Source organism: Aquila chrysaetos, chromosome 22, assembly GCF_900496995.4.
Source record: "Aquila chrysaetos chrysaetos chromosome 22, bAquChr1.4, whole genome shotgun sequence".
Classification (NCBI taxonomy): Eukaryota; Metazoa; Chordata; class Aves; order Accipitriformes; family Accipitridae; genus Aquila; species Aquila chrysaetos.
This window is the reverse complement of record NC_044025.1, coordinates 17,899,007-17,916,423: the sequence shown is the minus strand read 5'-3', so window position 1 is coordinate 17,916,423 and position 17,417 is coordinate 17,899,007. Positions and strand designations below refer to the sequence as shown.

The window sequence follows — 17,417 nt, the reverse complement described above, 5'->3', positions numbered from 1 at the left end:
AGAAAGGAGCTTACACTGCAGGGCACTGCTCCAAAGAGTGTGAACAGGCAAGGGGCACAGGGGGAAGGAATATCGTAGGGATATTGTAGAAAAGAGGAAAATGCAGGGCACCGGCAGATAAGAACCCTTTTTTAGAAGCACGGTCAGGCTAGGGGTCATGGGCACTGTCAGAAAGAAATCACAAATGGGTATTTGTTTTCATTGGACAGGTTTTCTGTATTCCTTTTTTTTTTTTTTTTTTTTTAGTGACAGGTGCTCTGAATAAGACATCCTGGTTTTGTCTTTTTCTTCTACAATGACGTGAGAATTGCAGAGAGTTATTTCTGAATAAAGACAGTTTCAGTCTAGAATATAGAGTCCATAGAGGGGAATTATATGGAGAAGGTATAGAGGAATAGGTATTCAGCATCACTACTGCAAAGCAAAGCCCTTTGCAGATGCCCATCCGCAGCAGGTAAGGCGGGAGGTTTATCCTCTGCGGGATGAATTCAGAGGGACGGTGGAAGGTGCAGAGGTGACATTAACCAGGCAAAGAGGACACTTGGCCTCTGGCTGAGAGTGCTTTTGTTTATAAACTCAGCATCCACTTCCCAGGAAAATATTTTTGATGTTGACTTCAGACATCCTCTCTCTGAGAACGGCCCAGCCTCCTGGCTTGCCCAAGAGACAATAGAAGGAAAACAAGCACAATAGGTGCATGTGCTAAACACTTTAATGAGCACTTCCACACCATTCTCCTCTATTTCCCCACATCCCCATGAGTCAATAAGCACCTCATGCAGCTTTCTAGATAGTGCGTAATAAACTGATACAGCTGTGGTCTAGCCCAAACATTAGCTCTCATTCACTGAATAACGGATAGAAATGTGAACTTAGTTTGTTCCGTGTATATTGTCTCAATATACTATTCAGAGTAATTTCTTTGCCTGTGTAGGCTTTCTACAGTGAGATTATGGTTAAAATATTTTAGACACAGTTATACAAGTTGTGCAAAAGGCACTGTGACAAATTTTCACGTGCACAAATACACAGTTGATTTATCTGCACCTGCAAACAGAAAAAGGCCCTTGAATTTGTTGCCCTGTGGCTCCGGAGGATGCGTATCTCTCCGTTGTCTCGGGTTCATTTTGAATAGCAAGTTAATGACAGTACACAAATCGCCAGTGATTATGCTTCGGTTTCCATTGTCAGCCAACATAATGTCCTCCTCCAGTAGCACTTTGTGATGTGGGTCTGTGATGTGCGGAGCATTCAATAAGAAGTGCTGTAAGTTCCGTATTAGAAATTCAGCCTTTATAGTAGTTATTTGGGACAATTTTATCTCCTGGAGACAGGGCTTTTAAATTATGACTATTAATTTGCATTGTATCTGGGAGTCTTTCATCTCCAGCTCTCTCTCAGATATGTAGTCCAGATAGACTTATATTATTCCCAAACTCCTCGGTCTTTCTCTTCCAATTCCTGCAAGAGAAATTTTTATGATTTATGTAAATGGGAAATTATCGGGCTTCAGAAAATACATTTATTTTTTAATATTGTTTACACGCAACCAGTAAGAGGATCTGGGGCAAGGGATGTGGATAACAAAGCCTTGCAAAGAGAAAAGGGATGTGAGTAGGGAGGACTTAAGTCCCATTCTTTTAGACATGAATAAATAAGAAATGTGCTGTTTTGGGATTAAATTCTGCCTCCGTGTCCAATGATGTAAATCTGCCGAGGCCAGCTATTTCAATAAAGTTGGTCTGACTTTGAGCTCTACGTTGGCTGCACCAGCTCAGGAACTGTTCTGATCATTTCTGTCCCTCTGCTGACTCTCTCTGACAGCTTATCAACAGCTTTGCAATTATCTGAGCCTGTGAAAAGCTCATATAAGAATCAATTTTCACTTAGTATTTTTCCATCATGCTCTAGGTGATACTAAATGCTCATTATCTTTGCTTGTTTTGGAAGTGTGTCACTTCAAATATAATTTAGTGTGAGAATTCAGAATTAGGGATTGTTGGGAATTTTTCAACGAAATAGCTTTGCTGAAGAAAAATTTTCTCAAACCGGGAGTGTACCACTAAAAGCAACATTTCTACTGGGAAAGGTGATTGCGCAAGGTGTGGGAGACTGGGATACATTTTTCACGCTGCCTTTTCCTCCCTCCAGTGAACACCCTAACACTGCTTTTGCTAATCTGGGGTTAGTTTCTCACTCAACTGAACCTGTTGGAACAACTTTCTTATTGAAACAGGAATTTGAGCCTGAATCTCTCGGTCTACGTCCATGCTAATAAAATCAGCAATGCTTCCCAGCTCCCGGCTCCGGGCATCCCACCTCGGCAATGTCCTTTCTCCTCCCCTCTGGGTATTGGTTTTCTTGCAAAGGCAACCCAAGAGCTGTGACTGCATTTTTCTGATCTCGGTGAGTGCTGTGATGTATCTGGTGCATTTCTAAGCCATGTCCCACAGCCTGCTGGCCTGGCCCTGCTGCTCCTGAGGCAGGGGCCTTCCTTTCATTTCTGTTTGGGAAAAAGGAAAAACATTTTTAGGAAGTTCTTCGCTTCATCCCTCTGCCAAATCAGACTTTTCTGAGTGTTTTTGCTGGCCAGAAGATTTTGGCAGAACGGGACTATTCCTCATTGCCCTTTATAGCTTTAGTCATAGTGTTCCCTGTTGTTTGTATGATGAACTCCAAACAGTAGCTTGGTTGGCAGCTCAGTATCTCTTTAAATCACTACTGGTTTCTCCTATGTCATTAATATTTTATTTATGTTGTATTACATTTCGCATCAGTCTCCATGCCAACAGTTCATGCCAGGAGCAACGTGTGATAGAATAGCTTAAATCCTCAGAGATATAAGCGCTTTCTTTTTGGATAGTGTCATTAAGTCAGATTCGTTTTTTCCTTTGTTTTGCAGTGTCAGAGAGCCAAGGCTGGACATGTTCCTCCTCTGCCCCATGCCTGCAGTGGTGTCCAACGAGGTCACCTCTTCCCATGGCGAGAGTTGAAGATTAACGCTCGCTTAAGCCAGCATCAAGTGTCGTCCGTGACCGACACCAAATCCGTAGGGAAAGACAGAGCCTTTCACTAGACCAGATGGTAATTCTGGGAAAACACAAAGTTTTGAGTAGAAAGTCCCTTCCTCGGGACATTTACAAACTCTTGCTTGTGGAGCTGCACCATCCTGGTTACGCCACCGTTACTGCTCTCATTCCCCTGTAAGTGCAACCCGTGTAATGATTTTATTGTTTCCTTGTTTATACTGTTTATCTGAACTGTAGGTTCCCATCTGCTTCTGCTACTGTCAAGCAAACCCCTCTGACGCTGGACTGGAGAAGAAGCCACTGGGAGGGAAGACAGAGGTAAGCTTAGCTCCCTCTTAACGACATACAGAATGGTCACAATTCGGATTTATGGTGCAGATTTGCTGGGATCCATATAACGTGCCTTCTAGGAGATTTATCCAACGTCTGCTGCTGAATGTCCATTTGTTCTTGGAAGCTCTCTTCCTTCCCTTTTATCCTGCAGTGGTAATAGTCAGTTCTCAGCACGTGAAGTCCTGCAGAAAACAGACAGCAAAATGATTTCTGCAAGGAGTATTCTAAGCCTGTGCTCATTGCACTCCTCTGGTTTCCAGAGAAAGGTGTGACGCTCGGTGCTGTAGAGCACGTGGCTGGGACAGGGCGAGCTGATGGGTGCCTGGCCCTCGGTTCAGCTGCACTGGGACCTGCCGACTTGGCGTTCCTCTGTCCGCATCTCCTACCAGCTTCACTCCTCCAGCTGCTTTTTGAATGCGCGTGTTACACATCGGCATGTTTGAGAGTCACATTTGTTATTTCAGCCTTTAATAGATGTCCAATAAAGAGCAAGGAACGGTACTCAATCCCGCAGATCCTGCGAGAGGAGACCACTCTGCTGGGACTGCATGACTTCTGTCCTGCCCTCTCTGGGATGCTCACACCAGCACCAGACAATTGCAAAGACCAGAAAGAAATAAGAGAAAAAGTGAGTAGAAATAAAAGAGAAAACTAAACTATTCAGCTTTAAATAAGAGAAAAATAAGCAGGAGGGTACAGCCAAAAAAGAATGCAGTGTCAAGGGAAAGAGCAGTGAAAAAGCATGAGTGTGTTTCTACGTGTTTAACAAAAAATGGATACAAGGCACCCCTAAAGGTTTCTTACTTGAAATGCAAAGTCTGGATAAAATAATGTATCAATGAGGATAATCTAATGCCACACAGGAAAGATGTGGCACTCAAAATTCTTTAGAGTCCTGGGGCCTGACAAATTCAAGTTTTCTCCCACCATATTCTTAAAATCCTAAGTCTGCAAGACTCAGGGAATGGTATTAATCACAGGTGTAGCCAAAGGCAGAGAGCTGGGAATCACAACTGCCTTCATAAGCCTCTGCACCAGAGGGGATTAAAGAAAAATGAGTTTACTGGAGGAAATGTGGAGTTAGCACATATCATCCCAAGAAGCAATTTGTCCACATACACACCTTTATGCAAGTGAAGGGGAAGGAAAAGAAAGAGCTAGGCAGCAGCCTCAGCTTATACACATGGCTGCATTGATTTTCCATGCCGATTAATGCCAGCTAAGAATACATCCCTGGAGACCACAGAGCAAGAACTATAGGCAAAATTGCTTCGCTTGAGATTACAGATGCCTTTGCAGACTCATGGTATCAGCCCTCCTTATTTACTTCTGTTTCTTTTATTAAAAATCCACAGTGGGAAACAAGCTGGTGCATCTTCCTGATGCTTGCAATGTAGTTGAGGGAATATCTGTCCGTTTCAGCATGCCAAATCTATCCTCTAGCTTGGTTTTTTTGGTTGTTTTGTTTTGTTCTTTGTGAAATATAATGGGTGGCCTTGCTTATTTTTCCCAACTAGCGATTCCTTTGCAGATCAAACTGCAAGCCCAAACTTTCTGACATGGCAGGATTATGAAAGACCTGCAGAAGTGTCATGCAGTCTCTGCTGTGAAATCTGACAATTTAGGAGGTTCCAGCCTGGTCCTGACAGTGATGATTTTTGATACCCTTTTAAAATGCAATTCTTTTTCTGCTCTGACAGGTATTGTAGAAATAAATGAAATGTGCAATCCTTTGTGCAGATGGGAGGGCATTAGATGATTCACTGCCTTTGAGGGTGCTAACAGCCATCCTTTACACGTCTTGTGTTGGTTTAATGGGTAGTTTGCAGCTGTGGGATCATTGCTATATTTTGTAGTTTTGTTCTATTATTAGCTATTAAAGGAATATGAGACCACAGATAGCGTTGTATTAAACTACCAGTTCCTGTATTTATTGGCACCACCTAGGGATTAAAACAGATGCTGTCACTCTGCAGAGTTATCTTCAAAGCAGGGGAGATATAATGAATACGTGATCAAAGGACCCTCACTTCATCCCATTGTGCAGTAATTACAGACGGCAACATTTTCGAAACAGGCAGTGTTGGCTGGGGGGAAACGAGCAGCGCAGAGGCTTTGCCCCACATATCAGTGGTTCAGAGATGGGAAATGCTCCGCAGTCACGATAACTTCTTCCAAGGAGAAAACCGCTGCAGGAGGATCCAGCAGTACCCGCCGGGGCTTGTAAATACCCTGTGCTTACCCTCTGGGCATGTAAATACTCTGTGGTTAGCAAGACGGCTGCTTATTTACAGTGACCAGAACCATGTTTATAATATAAACTCTCTCTCAGTGACCTTTTGTGATAATTTCAGCTCATTCTGCCATGGCTGCTGGGCATGTTCCTGCCTCTCCAGAGGTTACGATTGGGACCTTTTCACCCAAGGAGACCTCTGCACCCAAGGAAAAACGTATTTACTTTGAAAACAGCATGGTAATCTGCCCTTTGGAGGAAAATTGGAAGAAACCATTGGAGCTAGGATGAGGTATGAAGTCTGTGGCGGAGCCACTAGCTCAGGTTCCTTGCATGTGTGGGCGAAAGGGACACAAAAAATAATGCAGCAAACGCGCAGTACTCATTTAGGTACTGTGAGGCTTGGCTGAGATACATAAACCCCCCTCCTAAATGTACAGTGCCTCTCCTTTTTTGCATTGCGGGGGGGCTGCAGCCTCTCAGAGCTATGTCGATGGCATCCTGAGCCTGCCATGGCCACGTACGGCTCCAGCCGCAGCAAGCGGTACGCTGAAAGGCAACACTTCCAGAAAAGGTCTGAGTGAGTCATTTGAACATTAATTGGCATTAATGGTAAGCGTAGTTCTGTTATCTGGCCGCAGCCCGGTGCAGGTTGACACGTGCTGGTGGCGTGGAAGCGGCAACTATCAGTTGGTGGGTTTATGGTGAATCATCTCTGGAGCCAGGTGGCCTTTATGGTGTTGCTGTTCAAAGTCTGATGATAAGAGCATGTTGTGGTTAATGATAAATGTTATCTTCCTCCTTCAAAAAATGTGGGAACTTCTAAGGTAAACCTGAAGCTGGAGGCTGATGAGAGAAAGGCAAGGTACATTCAGTAGCTGGATCCCTGCAGCCCTCGTGTTCTCGCGGAGCCCTCGTAATAATTATGAATAAACCACTGTTCTGTCAAATCACTTTCTAAAATAAACCATCCAGATGGCTGTAAGTGAGGACCTAGTCATCAAGCTGAGTAACAATTATTTTGAGTACATTAACCAAGAAATGTGTACAATTGTGCTGAATTATGCACAAGGCAACTCCAACAGATGTGCCCACAGAAGCAGGAATATCACAAGTGTCAGACAGAGGTGGTTCACACTGTCATTTTGGTCCTGGTCTGTGGGACAGTCTGAGACCTATTTAAGGATGTCTAACATGTAATGTGTAGAGAGGGAGAATGTCTTTTCTCTCCTACAGCTTTATAGGTAGTGGAATCACTCAGAAATCTGTAACAGGAGATACTCAGTGCTAAGTGAAGATAAATCTTCTCTCTTTTCTTTTTGAGCAGAGGTGGAGAGGACAGAGAGCTTTTCTTACAATCTGTGAGAACAAGGTTATTTGGCTTTTCAGCCAATACTGAGGTTCTTTCCCCTCTTTTCCCCCAGGATGTCCAATTCAAACTTGGAAAAAATTAAATTTGTAAAGCAACGCTACCAGAGGAAGGCAAAACCCAGGTGCTGTACTAGGGTTGCCTATGTCCATGGTGTAATAGAGTAAAATATAAATTCACAGAGATGTTTTCCAGCCTGCTCTGCCCAAACTAACGTGCTTGTTTAGTACTTGTACTGAAGTGCCTGGTAAGCGCAGAGGGGTGTGCTTGATTGCTTTTAATGGGCACACTCAGTGGGATGGCTTTCAGCAGCATTTGCTGCCTGAGTAGTGAGGAATTGTCACAAGGTCTGTCCAGCTGTGGAATACTGGAAGGGTCTTCTTGGCTACCGCCACTGCTTTATGATTCCTGACTTTACTCCTCAAACCTCAAGCAAAAAGCTTTCTGCAGGGAACGCCTCCCGTAGCGTTATGGAGGCTGCTGCAAAGTGCCCCCCCGGTGCCAGGACAGACGGGAGGACTGGGCATCCGCGCTGCCCTGCTGCGTGCCTTACACGGGGCCCTCTCGCGTATCGCAGAAGCTTCAACTGAGAAAAATGCCACCTGAAACTCGGTTTGTCCACTACACACTGATTTACATAACTAAACTTTGTGCTAAAATACAGCCTGAGTAATAATGATTGCTTTTTTTTTTTTTTTTCCTGAATGCAATTTTTATTAGCTGTGAAATCAAGGCCTTTCCCTAGCTGGAAGTATGTGAGCAACCTTCATGTATAGGAAGGCTGTAGTGGTATAGCAGAAAAATAAAACTATTAGAAGCTCTTGAGGCATAAATTCAAACCCTCATTAATCTCTGTGGGCTGCATCTTAAATCTGAATTTTTATAAAACGTGGGTGGTATTTTCAAAGCGAGTTGCTGGAATTGGTTGGCTTAGAGGATTGACTTAGATGATAACAATATGTTTCTGAACAGCAGTCCTCTGCCTGAACAAGATGCAGGCTGTGGTTTATGCTGTGTACGTCGCTGATATACGGTTGTGCCCGTGGCGTGGGGGTGGCTCCAGGTCCCTGCAATTCTAGCGCTGGAGAGCAGAAGGGCTGTGGGGAGCACGTGAAGCCGTAGGAGTGACACACAGAGCTGTTGATAGACTAGTTTTGATTTTTCCGATATTCAGTAATGCAGTTATGGCATGCTTTTTATGTGTCTTTGCTTTATTCTTTTTTTCAAGAAACAGTTGAACTTCCTTATCTGGGACAACTCACCTTTTTTGCTGTGAAACTCCAAGTAAAATTGAAGTGTATGGTGGATGTGTCATCCCAATAATTCTGTATCATTCCTGTCTTTCACCCAGCCCTCAGAGGAGTCCCTTACCACTGACATCTTGGGATCACCGGAGACCTAAATGTCAGGAATGAGGTTACCCTGGCTTCGGCCCAGGAGAGACACACTTGACTCTCAAGCTTTTGCCTGTCTCTTAATTGCATCTGGGAGCATCGAGTTTGTTGGTTTAAGCTGTCATAACACAAAGGTTTCTGACTCACCACTGCCAGAAGAATAGCAAGAAATAAACTACTGTACTTATGGAAGTTTAGGTTATGACTGAAGTGTTGTCTTTAATCAAGGACAGACTTTGTGCCTAGAAAGAGTAAAGGCTAAAGGCTAAATTCTATCTCCAAGAAGGATGCGTGCCGGAGGGATTCCCTATTAGAATTTGAAAAGAGCTGTCACTCACTCTGCTATCACAAGTGTCTTGGTACCTCAGATCTAGGAATTTTCCACATTTTGTTAGCAATGCTACTAAAATTTGAAGGATGGATGAAGAAAACCCTGCTTATTATGTGAGATGATAGCAGAAACACGATTTTGTTTCCAAGTTTATGGCAGTTTGGTTTTGGCTTAGGTAGGTATGGATTGGAGCTAAACCTAATATTCATATTTTTTAAATAAATGTAAATAGCTGACTCTTCACTTTGGGGAAGCAGCACATGGTGATTTGGCCACGGTAGGTCCTAAACACAAAATTCAGCTGAACAGAAAATTTTGCTTATGGAGCTTTTTATCTTTACTTTGTGCAGGTGTGAATAAGTGCGAGATACTGAAAGATGTGGTCCCCTGGGAGCAAGGTAGACATTTACCCGAAAAAAATGTAAGCCAATACAAAGAAGAAAACCTATCCGAGTAAATCAAAGTCAGCTGAAGAAATATTGTCTTTCCTTCTAACAAGAAAGCAGCAGTTCAACATTTCTTTGGTGTAATAATACAGTTTAATAAGAGCCAGATCCTTGTGGCTTTATGCGTTGTTAAAGCATGTAGGCAGGTTGCTATAATGAGCTGAAGAAAAACCCTGCAGAAAGAGGATTTTAATTTTTTTTTCCTCCTGTAGCTTTGGTTTTACTTCAGAGCATCACAGAGGCAGAGCTGTGCATTAGTTGTTCGTGAGCACAGCCTGCCGGCTCCCACCGCAACCAGCAGCCACGGGCAGGAGTCCTCTCCTCCTCCATCACCCCCCACCCAAGTTTGTGTTTGAGTTTGGGAATGCTTTGGGTTGTGTTTTCCCCTTGGGAATGAACGTGCTCACTGAAATCCCTATGCGATACCCACAGCCTTCCCTCCGAAGCATGGAAAATATATAGGGAAACACCTTGCAGCTCTCTGCAGGGACAAGAGGTTTGAACTTTTATGGTTAAAAGCCAGGAAAAACTCCTGAAACAATAGAAAATAAGTAGTTTCTTTCTCTCCTCTCAGACTGCCAGGCTACTTGGAGGTCTTAGGGATTGTGGGGTTATTGCAGGCTGTGGCATCACTTGACATTACCAGGCAAAATTATTCCTGTTAACTTATGATGTTCTGTCTGAGCTATACCCTGCATTTAGGTTCAGGGCTAGCTTTTAGCAGACTCTATAGGTATATATCTATGCCTCGTTGAAACCCCTGAGTTAGCTCTGAGCTAGCTAGTGTGTCTACACAGCTTGGGGAAAAGGTGTTCAGAGACAGCAGTTTGTGCTGTGTGGCTGCAACTCCAGTTGAGGAAGGGCTATTATTTTAATTTACGCCTGCTGACATCCATCTGTAACACTTTTTCCCTTAATTTCATCGTAGTTCAAGTCGCACCTTTTCCTCCTCCTCATTTTCCCCTTAGGAAGGCTGCAGAACACAAACCCCACAAATATTTTTTTTTAAAGTTAAAAAAAATTAAATCCCAGAGTGTACGTGCTATAATTTATGCAAAAGGCTGATCAGGTGCAGCCAAGTGATGTACACCACAGTCTTCATGCTACAGCTCAGCTGTAGTGGGTGCAAATCTCCTGCTCTCATTCCCCTGGCTTTCCTGCCTGCAGACTCCTGCTCCCACGCTCTTCTGCTGGAGGTTTGTGGTTCAGATCCATAACATCATCTCTTCCATCCTCCCCTTTATGAGAGCTGTGGCTCGTTTGCTCCAGACCCCGTTCCACTCTGCAGCTCGTGTGCCCGCGATGGGCTACCTCTGCTGTCACGCACCCACGCCGCATTTTCCACGACACCTATTGCGGCAGAAATGGTGACTGTGGAGCATCACGAAAAATGTGGTTCTGGTGCGATGCCTAGACAGTGGCAGGGACTGAGTCAGGTGTTATTAGGTTCACATCATATGGTTAACAGTGTTTAATAAGTACAAAATTCTCCCTCGAGTTGTGTCTTTTTACTCTGTGGTGAATATTGCTTCTGATGAGGTACCTGTTATTCGTTCACTGTCGTACTTTAATCTCAATACTATTGCTTTGCAGACATCAGAAACTGCCAGAAAGCCATGAGCTGGAGTACTGCTCTTAGATGTGCTTAGTGACTGCCCCTTGAATGAAATCAGTGGCATCTCTTTAGCTAAAGGCTTGCCTAAGTGTTACTTCTACAGGCTTCAGGTTTTATGGCCCTGAGAGCTGTGACATGGATATGGTGTCCCTGTGGATTTTTGGTGAAAAAAGACCAAAATAAAAGTAACTAAGATGTGAGCTCACTTGCCTGGCTGCAAATGCAGAGCTGGAAAGATGAGTGTGGTCTTCTGAGTAGCTTGCTGAAGCACTGTCTGTTTGTCCTGGCTGGCTGCAGCAATGACTGATAAAATCAGTCAGTGCTGTTTGTCAATGCATGTGCCCAACGACCTTCCTTACAGGGTGGCTGCACTTCTGTTATTTGTGTTTAGGAATCATCATGCAGATTTGGCCTGGAACATGTTATTGTACAGAAAACACTTTTGCATAAAATCAGCTTTTTAATTTGGTGGAAGCTTTCATCTTCAAATGAAAACCTTGGAGTGAGCTATCACAATCCCTGCTCCACAATCCTTGCAGTCAGAAGTGGTGCTGGGTACCAGTATAACAATACTGGGGGACCTGCTCCGAGGGGAGAGCACGGCTGCAGTGCACGATGCTGTCAGCCGCTGGGGTACAAGAAGAGGTTTCCTTTCGGGATTTGTTTGCTTGTTTTCAAAAGCAACGTGCTATGGAGTCTGTGTGCCACCCGTTCGGATGTACAAGAGAACAACCTTCATCCTAAGGAAGACCTCAGCCGTCAGTCTCCCGGTTCCTCGACACGCGGGCACCCTGTGACACCCAAAGCTGTGCCCACCACAGGGGTAGGTGCCGGAGGAGACCCCGGAGTCGGGGCCAGCCACTGCCGCACGGAAAGTCATCTCAGCACCAGATCCCCCCCCACTCCTGCTGTGTGAGCCCTAATCAAACCCTTGCAGCAGAATAATTAATCATTAGTAAGGGAATTAAATATTAGTCTGTATTATAGTAAACATTAGTTATATATTAACAAGCTCGTTAGCTATTCATTAACCTTTTAAGCCCTTCCAAACCCCATTTATCACACTGCAGGTTTGTGTTAAATATCTGTCTCAAATGACCTTAAGCGAGTGCCCTTTTGCTTGCTATTAACGGCATTACAAATTCCAGAACCAGTTTAGTTATTTTGCCCCTTTGGTTATTATCTCCCTTTCTATTTGGCTTCATTTAAGTTCAGCTATAGTGAAGACTTATCTCATTATTGATATGGAGCCATTAAAACCTCCCAGAGATTGAAGGAATCGCTTCCCAAAATGATATATGGTAACTGAGGCAATGATTCTTTTTTCCCATTGTTGCTCTTGTGCCGCTTGCATCGGGCATTGGCAGACCTTATCCCCCACACTGGAGTACGTGCCCTTCAAAGATGCAGAACAGGGACCAAGAGAGGGCAAAGCTAATGAGTATATATAGCCCCAAATAAGATTCAGAGCCACAATCTCATTTTTGGCCCCTAACTTCCAGCTCATTAAGGCAAATGCCTGAATTTCTCTACACCTCCCTTCTCTCACTGGAAGCGAGGGCTATTTCTCCTGTGCCCTCTCTATCCTTTTTTACTAAAAATGTGAGTAAGTTCCTTAAGGCCGTAGTTTGTGCACACTGGTGTCCAGCATCAGGTCTCCCACCTGCAGGGTTTACAGCCCAGTCCCTGGCAAGGTAAAATGATGGGCATGAACCAAGTGAGAGAAGAAAGGGAGCAATGGGACCTGCTGTGTAGCATCTAACTCTGTAGTGGTGAGAGATTTGTGGCCAAAGCAAGGGCAGAGCTGCTTTTAGGGGTCAGGCTGGGTCACAAAGCAAGTATTTATAATGTCTAGATAGAGGAAACATCTATCCTCCCCATCTGAAAGCCATCTTGCAGGGCAGTCCTGGCAGCCTTGGCTATGAAGTCGTGCCTTTCCTTCCCCTACCTGTTGGTTAGTCAGGGAAGCAAATGCAAGCCAAATTAGGAATGACAAGACCTGTTTGCCAGGTCCCTGCTTGCGGCGAGAGGTTCTCTGTGACACGGTGCTGCCCACGATGCCCAGGGCTGGAGCCCAGACCCGGCCGTGGTGCGGGCAGAGATCTGCTGCCGGCTGGAGATGTGTTTGAAACCCTGTCCGTGCTGCTCGGGTCTCCTGTGTTTGTGGTGTCCTGGCTTGTCCTGGTGGAGTGATCTTTAATTTCTTCCATCTTTTAATTAGGGCAATTTCTTTTGGCCTGCTGGAAATGCTTTTCTCATGAAGATTAATTAAAAATAAAGCCTAGCTCTGACAACTTAATGTGCTGTGAGCTCTGGTCAGGATGCAGGCAGTATGCTAAGCCATTATTCATGGCACAGTTCTTGCTTCTTACTTACTTTTAAACCATGTTTTGTGGGAACTGGGGACAGTAGTCCTCAGTCATTCTCTGTAAAGTTACAGGCAGAATTAGTCCAGCTGTGAGAGCAAAGCCGGGTATGAAATATCACCTCCACCCTGCGGGCTGCAAAGCCCGTCCCATGCTGCTGAAAGTGGTGGCAAGATGCCAGATGCCCTCGGGCAGCTCCTTTGCTTCAAGATTTGCACCTCTGGTCAGCAGGGGTTCCTGGCTTAAAACCTGGCAGTTCCTGCTGTTTGCGCCCTTTTGTTAGCAGCAGCTGACTGGTTTGGTCTTTGCAAGGCGTGAAACAATTGTCTGAAGACTTGGGCAGTCAAGAAATCAATATTGGCTCGTTAATGGCTTTGTTGTGATCTTCCTCAGGGTGGCTTAAATAGGAACTTAAATATAAGTTCCAGTTTGATTGGCCTGTGGCATTTGCAGAATTAGGACGATCTTTTGCAGAATATTCACCCTTGTGAAGGATGACTTCAGGTTAGTTTCACATTTGCCTGACCCCTCTCTAACATATTTCCCATCAAAAGTAATAATCCTGTATCTACAAAGAGTTTGGGCAAAGTTCCATTCCTTCACAGTATGAATTTGTCCAAGGAATATTAAATCCTATATTTCAAACCCAAAAGTAAGAGCTGTTACAGACTGGATCCGATCTAACTCGGCAGGTGGGTAGGTGTGACACTGGCCTGCCACGAGGTCCCACTGGTGATGGGAGATGGGAGAGGGCACCTGCACATCTCAGGTCTAATCCAATCTGGGACCCACCTGCTTGGATTTTTCCTCTTCAAACTCTCTAAGTTCTTTCAGGGATCTTTTAGTAAGGCGTCTTAATTTTAATCTCTTATAAACAGAGCTTGGAGAATAAACCATGAATTTAACATAGTTTCTGCTGATAGCACATTAATACATGGTGTGCAACTTCCTTGGGTGTGTTCCTGGGACCAGATGAGAAAAGCGCTCTGATGAAGTGGGATTTTGCTTGTCATGAATATTTATATAAGAAGTCTCCGTGCCTTGATAGTTCCTGGAATGTAAATGCAAAAGGGGAGGAAGTAGATTTTTTAACAGTACTTTTTATACATCTTTTAGTCTACTTTCAAAGTCCAAGAAAATACTATGCTCTTTCATAGCAAATTCCTGAATGCAGAGCAGCATGCTAACTACCTGATTTGATGCTAACTAGTTGATTTGATTTAGCTGTGGCAGGACTGCACTGCTTCCCTTATATAGATGCTATAAGGGCAGCAGGCAGTAGGTGATGGGGCACACCTACACCTGGGCTCACATAATTCAGCAAAGCTATTCACAGTACGGTGTTATTTGTGCTGACTGGAACATGTCTTGACTGCGATATTCAGCAGTAGGAGGACATCCCTGTTGGCATTGCTGGACTTTAGGACAGGCCTGTTGCTGAGCTGCGTTTAAATGTAGAAAATGTAAGTGCATCATAGCGTTTCCACTCAACTTTCTTGTGCTACTTGGCATGCAATATCGTGAGAAATGGAAATTACGGTGGTTATTGTATGTTGTACCTAGAATAATTCTGCTTAAATTCCTAGGGGATGCTAAAACACTGAATGGGAAGGGTAAAGCAATGCTTTGATCAGGAGCTAGGCGTAGAGCTGTAATGAAATAAATTTTTAAGACGGTGCTTGTGGCAGCAGAGCTGGTTTTCCAAAATGAAAAAAGATTTACATGGTGGCCGCAAAGGGGGGGCGGGGGGAAGCAGTATTACCATGAAAGATATTCCTTCTTCTTATGGGGAAAACTGAATATTTTAAATCAGCAGCATTTTCTGGTTTAAGTAGTGGAAGAGAGCCCAAAGCGATGAGTTATCATTCTTGCAAATATCGTTACCTGCAGTGTCTGTCTTCTTACCCTGGCATTTGGTACTCTCTGCTGAACGTGGACATTTAAGTGTTTCATCACAACGCTACAGTGCAAGAACTATCATGCAAAGCAACAGATTTCCCACATTTGCAAGCAAGACCAATGGGAAATGCTACCCTGTGCTGGAGCACTGTAAAGTACCATTGCCCAGACCGGGTAATCGGGGGCAAACGCCATTTCAGTTGTTTTACCAACTAAAGCCTGTAAACTTCAATGTTGCTTATTTGACTTTTGATTGCATGCTCAGTACCAACACTAGGCTTGTCTCAAGCCAGCCAAGCTGAATTTCTGTTCTTAGAAGGTAATTTTACAAACACAATAAGGATACAATAATTTCAAATCAAGCACCACAAATAAGGAGTCATTTTTGCAGGCTATAGTTGCTCACAGAACCTTTAATTTCTTAGTTTTATTCCCTTTAAATGTATTTGAGTTTAAGTTTTGTTTTTTGACTCAGGCTTCAGAACTCCTATGGCAAAATTGCTTCATATAATGTTTTCATTGTTCACGCATCGCAGAAAAGCAAAAAAAATGTCCATGCCAAAAGATCAGGCAAATATTTCACTCAGTGTACAACAAAATATTATGAGGTAATTTTATTTTTTTCCCATTTTTAGGTAAAAATGTTACAGTATACAAGATAATCTTATTAAAGGTAAAAATACAGTATTTTGCTTTTTTCTCTAAACAGATCTACGTACAGTACACTTTTTTTATTTTGAGTTTTTTTTTTTTTTTGTACAAATATAACTATTATTCTGTTAGGATATCTGTATTCTCATCTGGCACTTAAGAACTGATCACAGGTCACCTTCTGGTTCTGCTTGTTTTTCTCAGCTGATACCTAAATGTCATGTTCATCTTATAGGTGTCTCTTGTAAACAAACAGTACAGTTCAGTGGTTCCCAAGTAGTAAGGTGTGCTTTAAGTAGTTGAAATCATGTAGCTAAACGTAAAAACCCAAGCAATCCAAGTTTGCAGTTGTGTTGCGCAGACTCATCTCTTTCCAGTCAGAAAAGTGCAATCCAAGTACTTGTATTACTGCAGCCTTTAAAACAGTTTTAATCCCTTCCTGGTCCTCTCTAAGAGCCAAATAGATAAACCAATAATTTCTACAATGATTTTTCCTTTTCTTTGTCAGAATGTTCTTGGTGGAATTGAAGCCTTTTCGTATTGATTTAAAGGTTTGAAACTACTGGGCTATGTTCTTTGTGATTTATCTCACCCTACTGCTTGCTGTTTAACCTCTGGAATCCAAAAAGCTGAGCTCAGTTGCATTGCTGTCACTGGATTAACGTTGTTCCTTGAACTGAACACATTAGCACAATACATGTTATTTCTGGGTATTCCTGGGAAGTGAGTTTTACATCATTATGAATATTTCAGTACACTGTTATTGAAGCTGGGATCATCTAAGGATGAAAGAGAGGCTAGGTGTGTACAAAGAGACCATATCCATTAGTGGACTAGCTAATGTAGCTGGAAAAGGTGGAGAGGAGTTTTTGGCTGGGAATCCCTTTATCAGGTTGCAGCAGAGGGGTCAAAGGATGCTTTACCCAACAAGCTTGGTCCATTTTTTCCAGCGCTGTCATCCAGTCTAAAAGGTAGATGACCTCTACCTGCCATACTTTGCCTTGGTAATTTCGGCAGATGATTTCTCATTTGTTTGTTAACTCATTAACCACAGTCCTCTTCAAAGTTATCTTCATGGATGCCCATGTAAACATAAAAGGAGAGTACACACCCAAGGATAGGAATTTGTAAAATTTTTCAGGGAATATGCTTGGCACATTTTTTTTTTCTTCAGATTTCACCCAATTCTGATCCGTACAGTCTCAGTTGGTATAAATGAGCACAGTTGCATCGTCTTCACTAGAGTCAGATGGGTGAAGATCTGGCTTTTTGCCTTTAAGTAGAGGTGCCTTCCCTATGGTGCATCTATTTCTCATGTCAAAGGGCATGTAGGTTTACCAGTAAGTCACTTTTGTATCATAAAAGGTTTAACTGGTAACTCACCAAGCACAGGAGTAATGCAAAGTGCTCCTACCAATACTTGCTAGCTAGCAAAAGTTGAGTGTGCGGTACCCATCTTTTGCATGGTTTTTGCCCTCCTAAGATGCTGGTTGAGACTGAATAAAGTTTAGGAAGCCAGTTGCCTTTCTCTGTGTTCACCATCAAATGTCCTTATTTAAGTTCTTCCCAAATTTGTCGCTCAGCTGCTGTATTAGTCTTGCCAGCTCACCAGTAGCTTGTGACTTTTCCTCTAAGAGTTCATAGCGGAGACTAGAAATATCTTGCTTAATCTCTTTAAGTTCTCCTAAAAGGAGGAAAATATTCTTGTTAGCAATATTGAACCAAATAATTAACCTCTATGGTTTTAAGAC

The 17,417-nt window shown here is 43.4% G+C and overlaps 1 protein-coding gene across 3 annotated transcripts in view; it reads right to left on the bottom strand.

The window, feature by feature from the left end:
* Nucleotides 1–16,241: 16,241 nt before the first annotated feature.
* TRPC7 (transient receptor potential cation channel subfamily C member 7) overlaps nucleotides 16,242–17,417 on the bottom strand; it is an 81,280-nt gene continuing 80,104 nt past the window's right edge. For all 3 annotated transcript variants that reach the window (XM_029998432.1, XM_029998433.1, XM_029998435.1), the window contains one exon: nucleotides 16,242–17,350. In XM_029998432.1, the coding sequence (XP_029854292.1) occupies nucleotides 17,208–17,350 (143 nt within the window). In that variant the 3' untranslated portion in view covers nucleotides 16,242–17,207. The remainder of the gene's footprint in view (nucleotides 17,351–17,417) is intronic.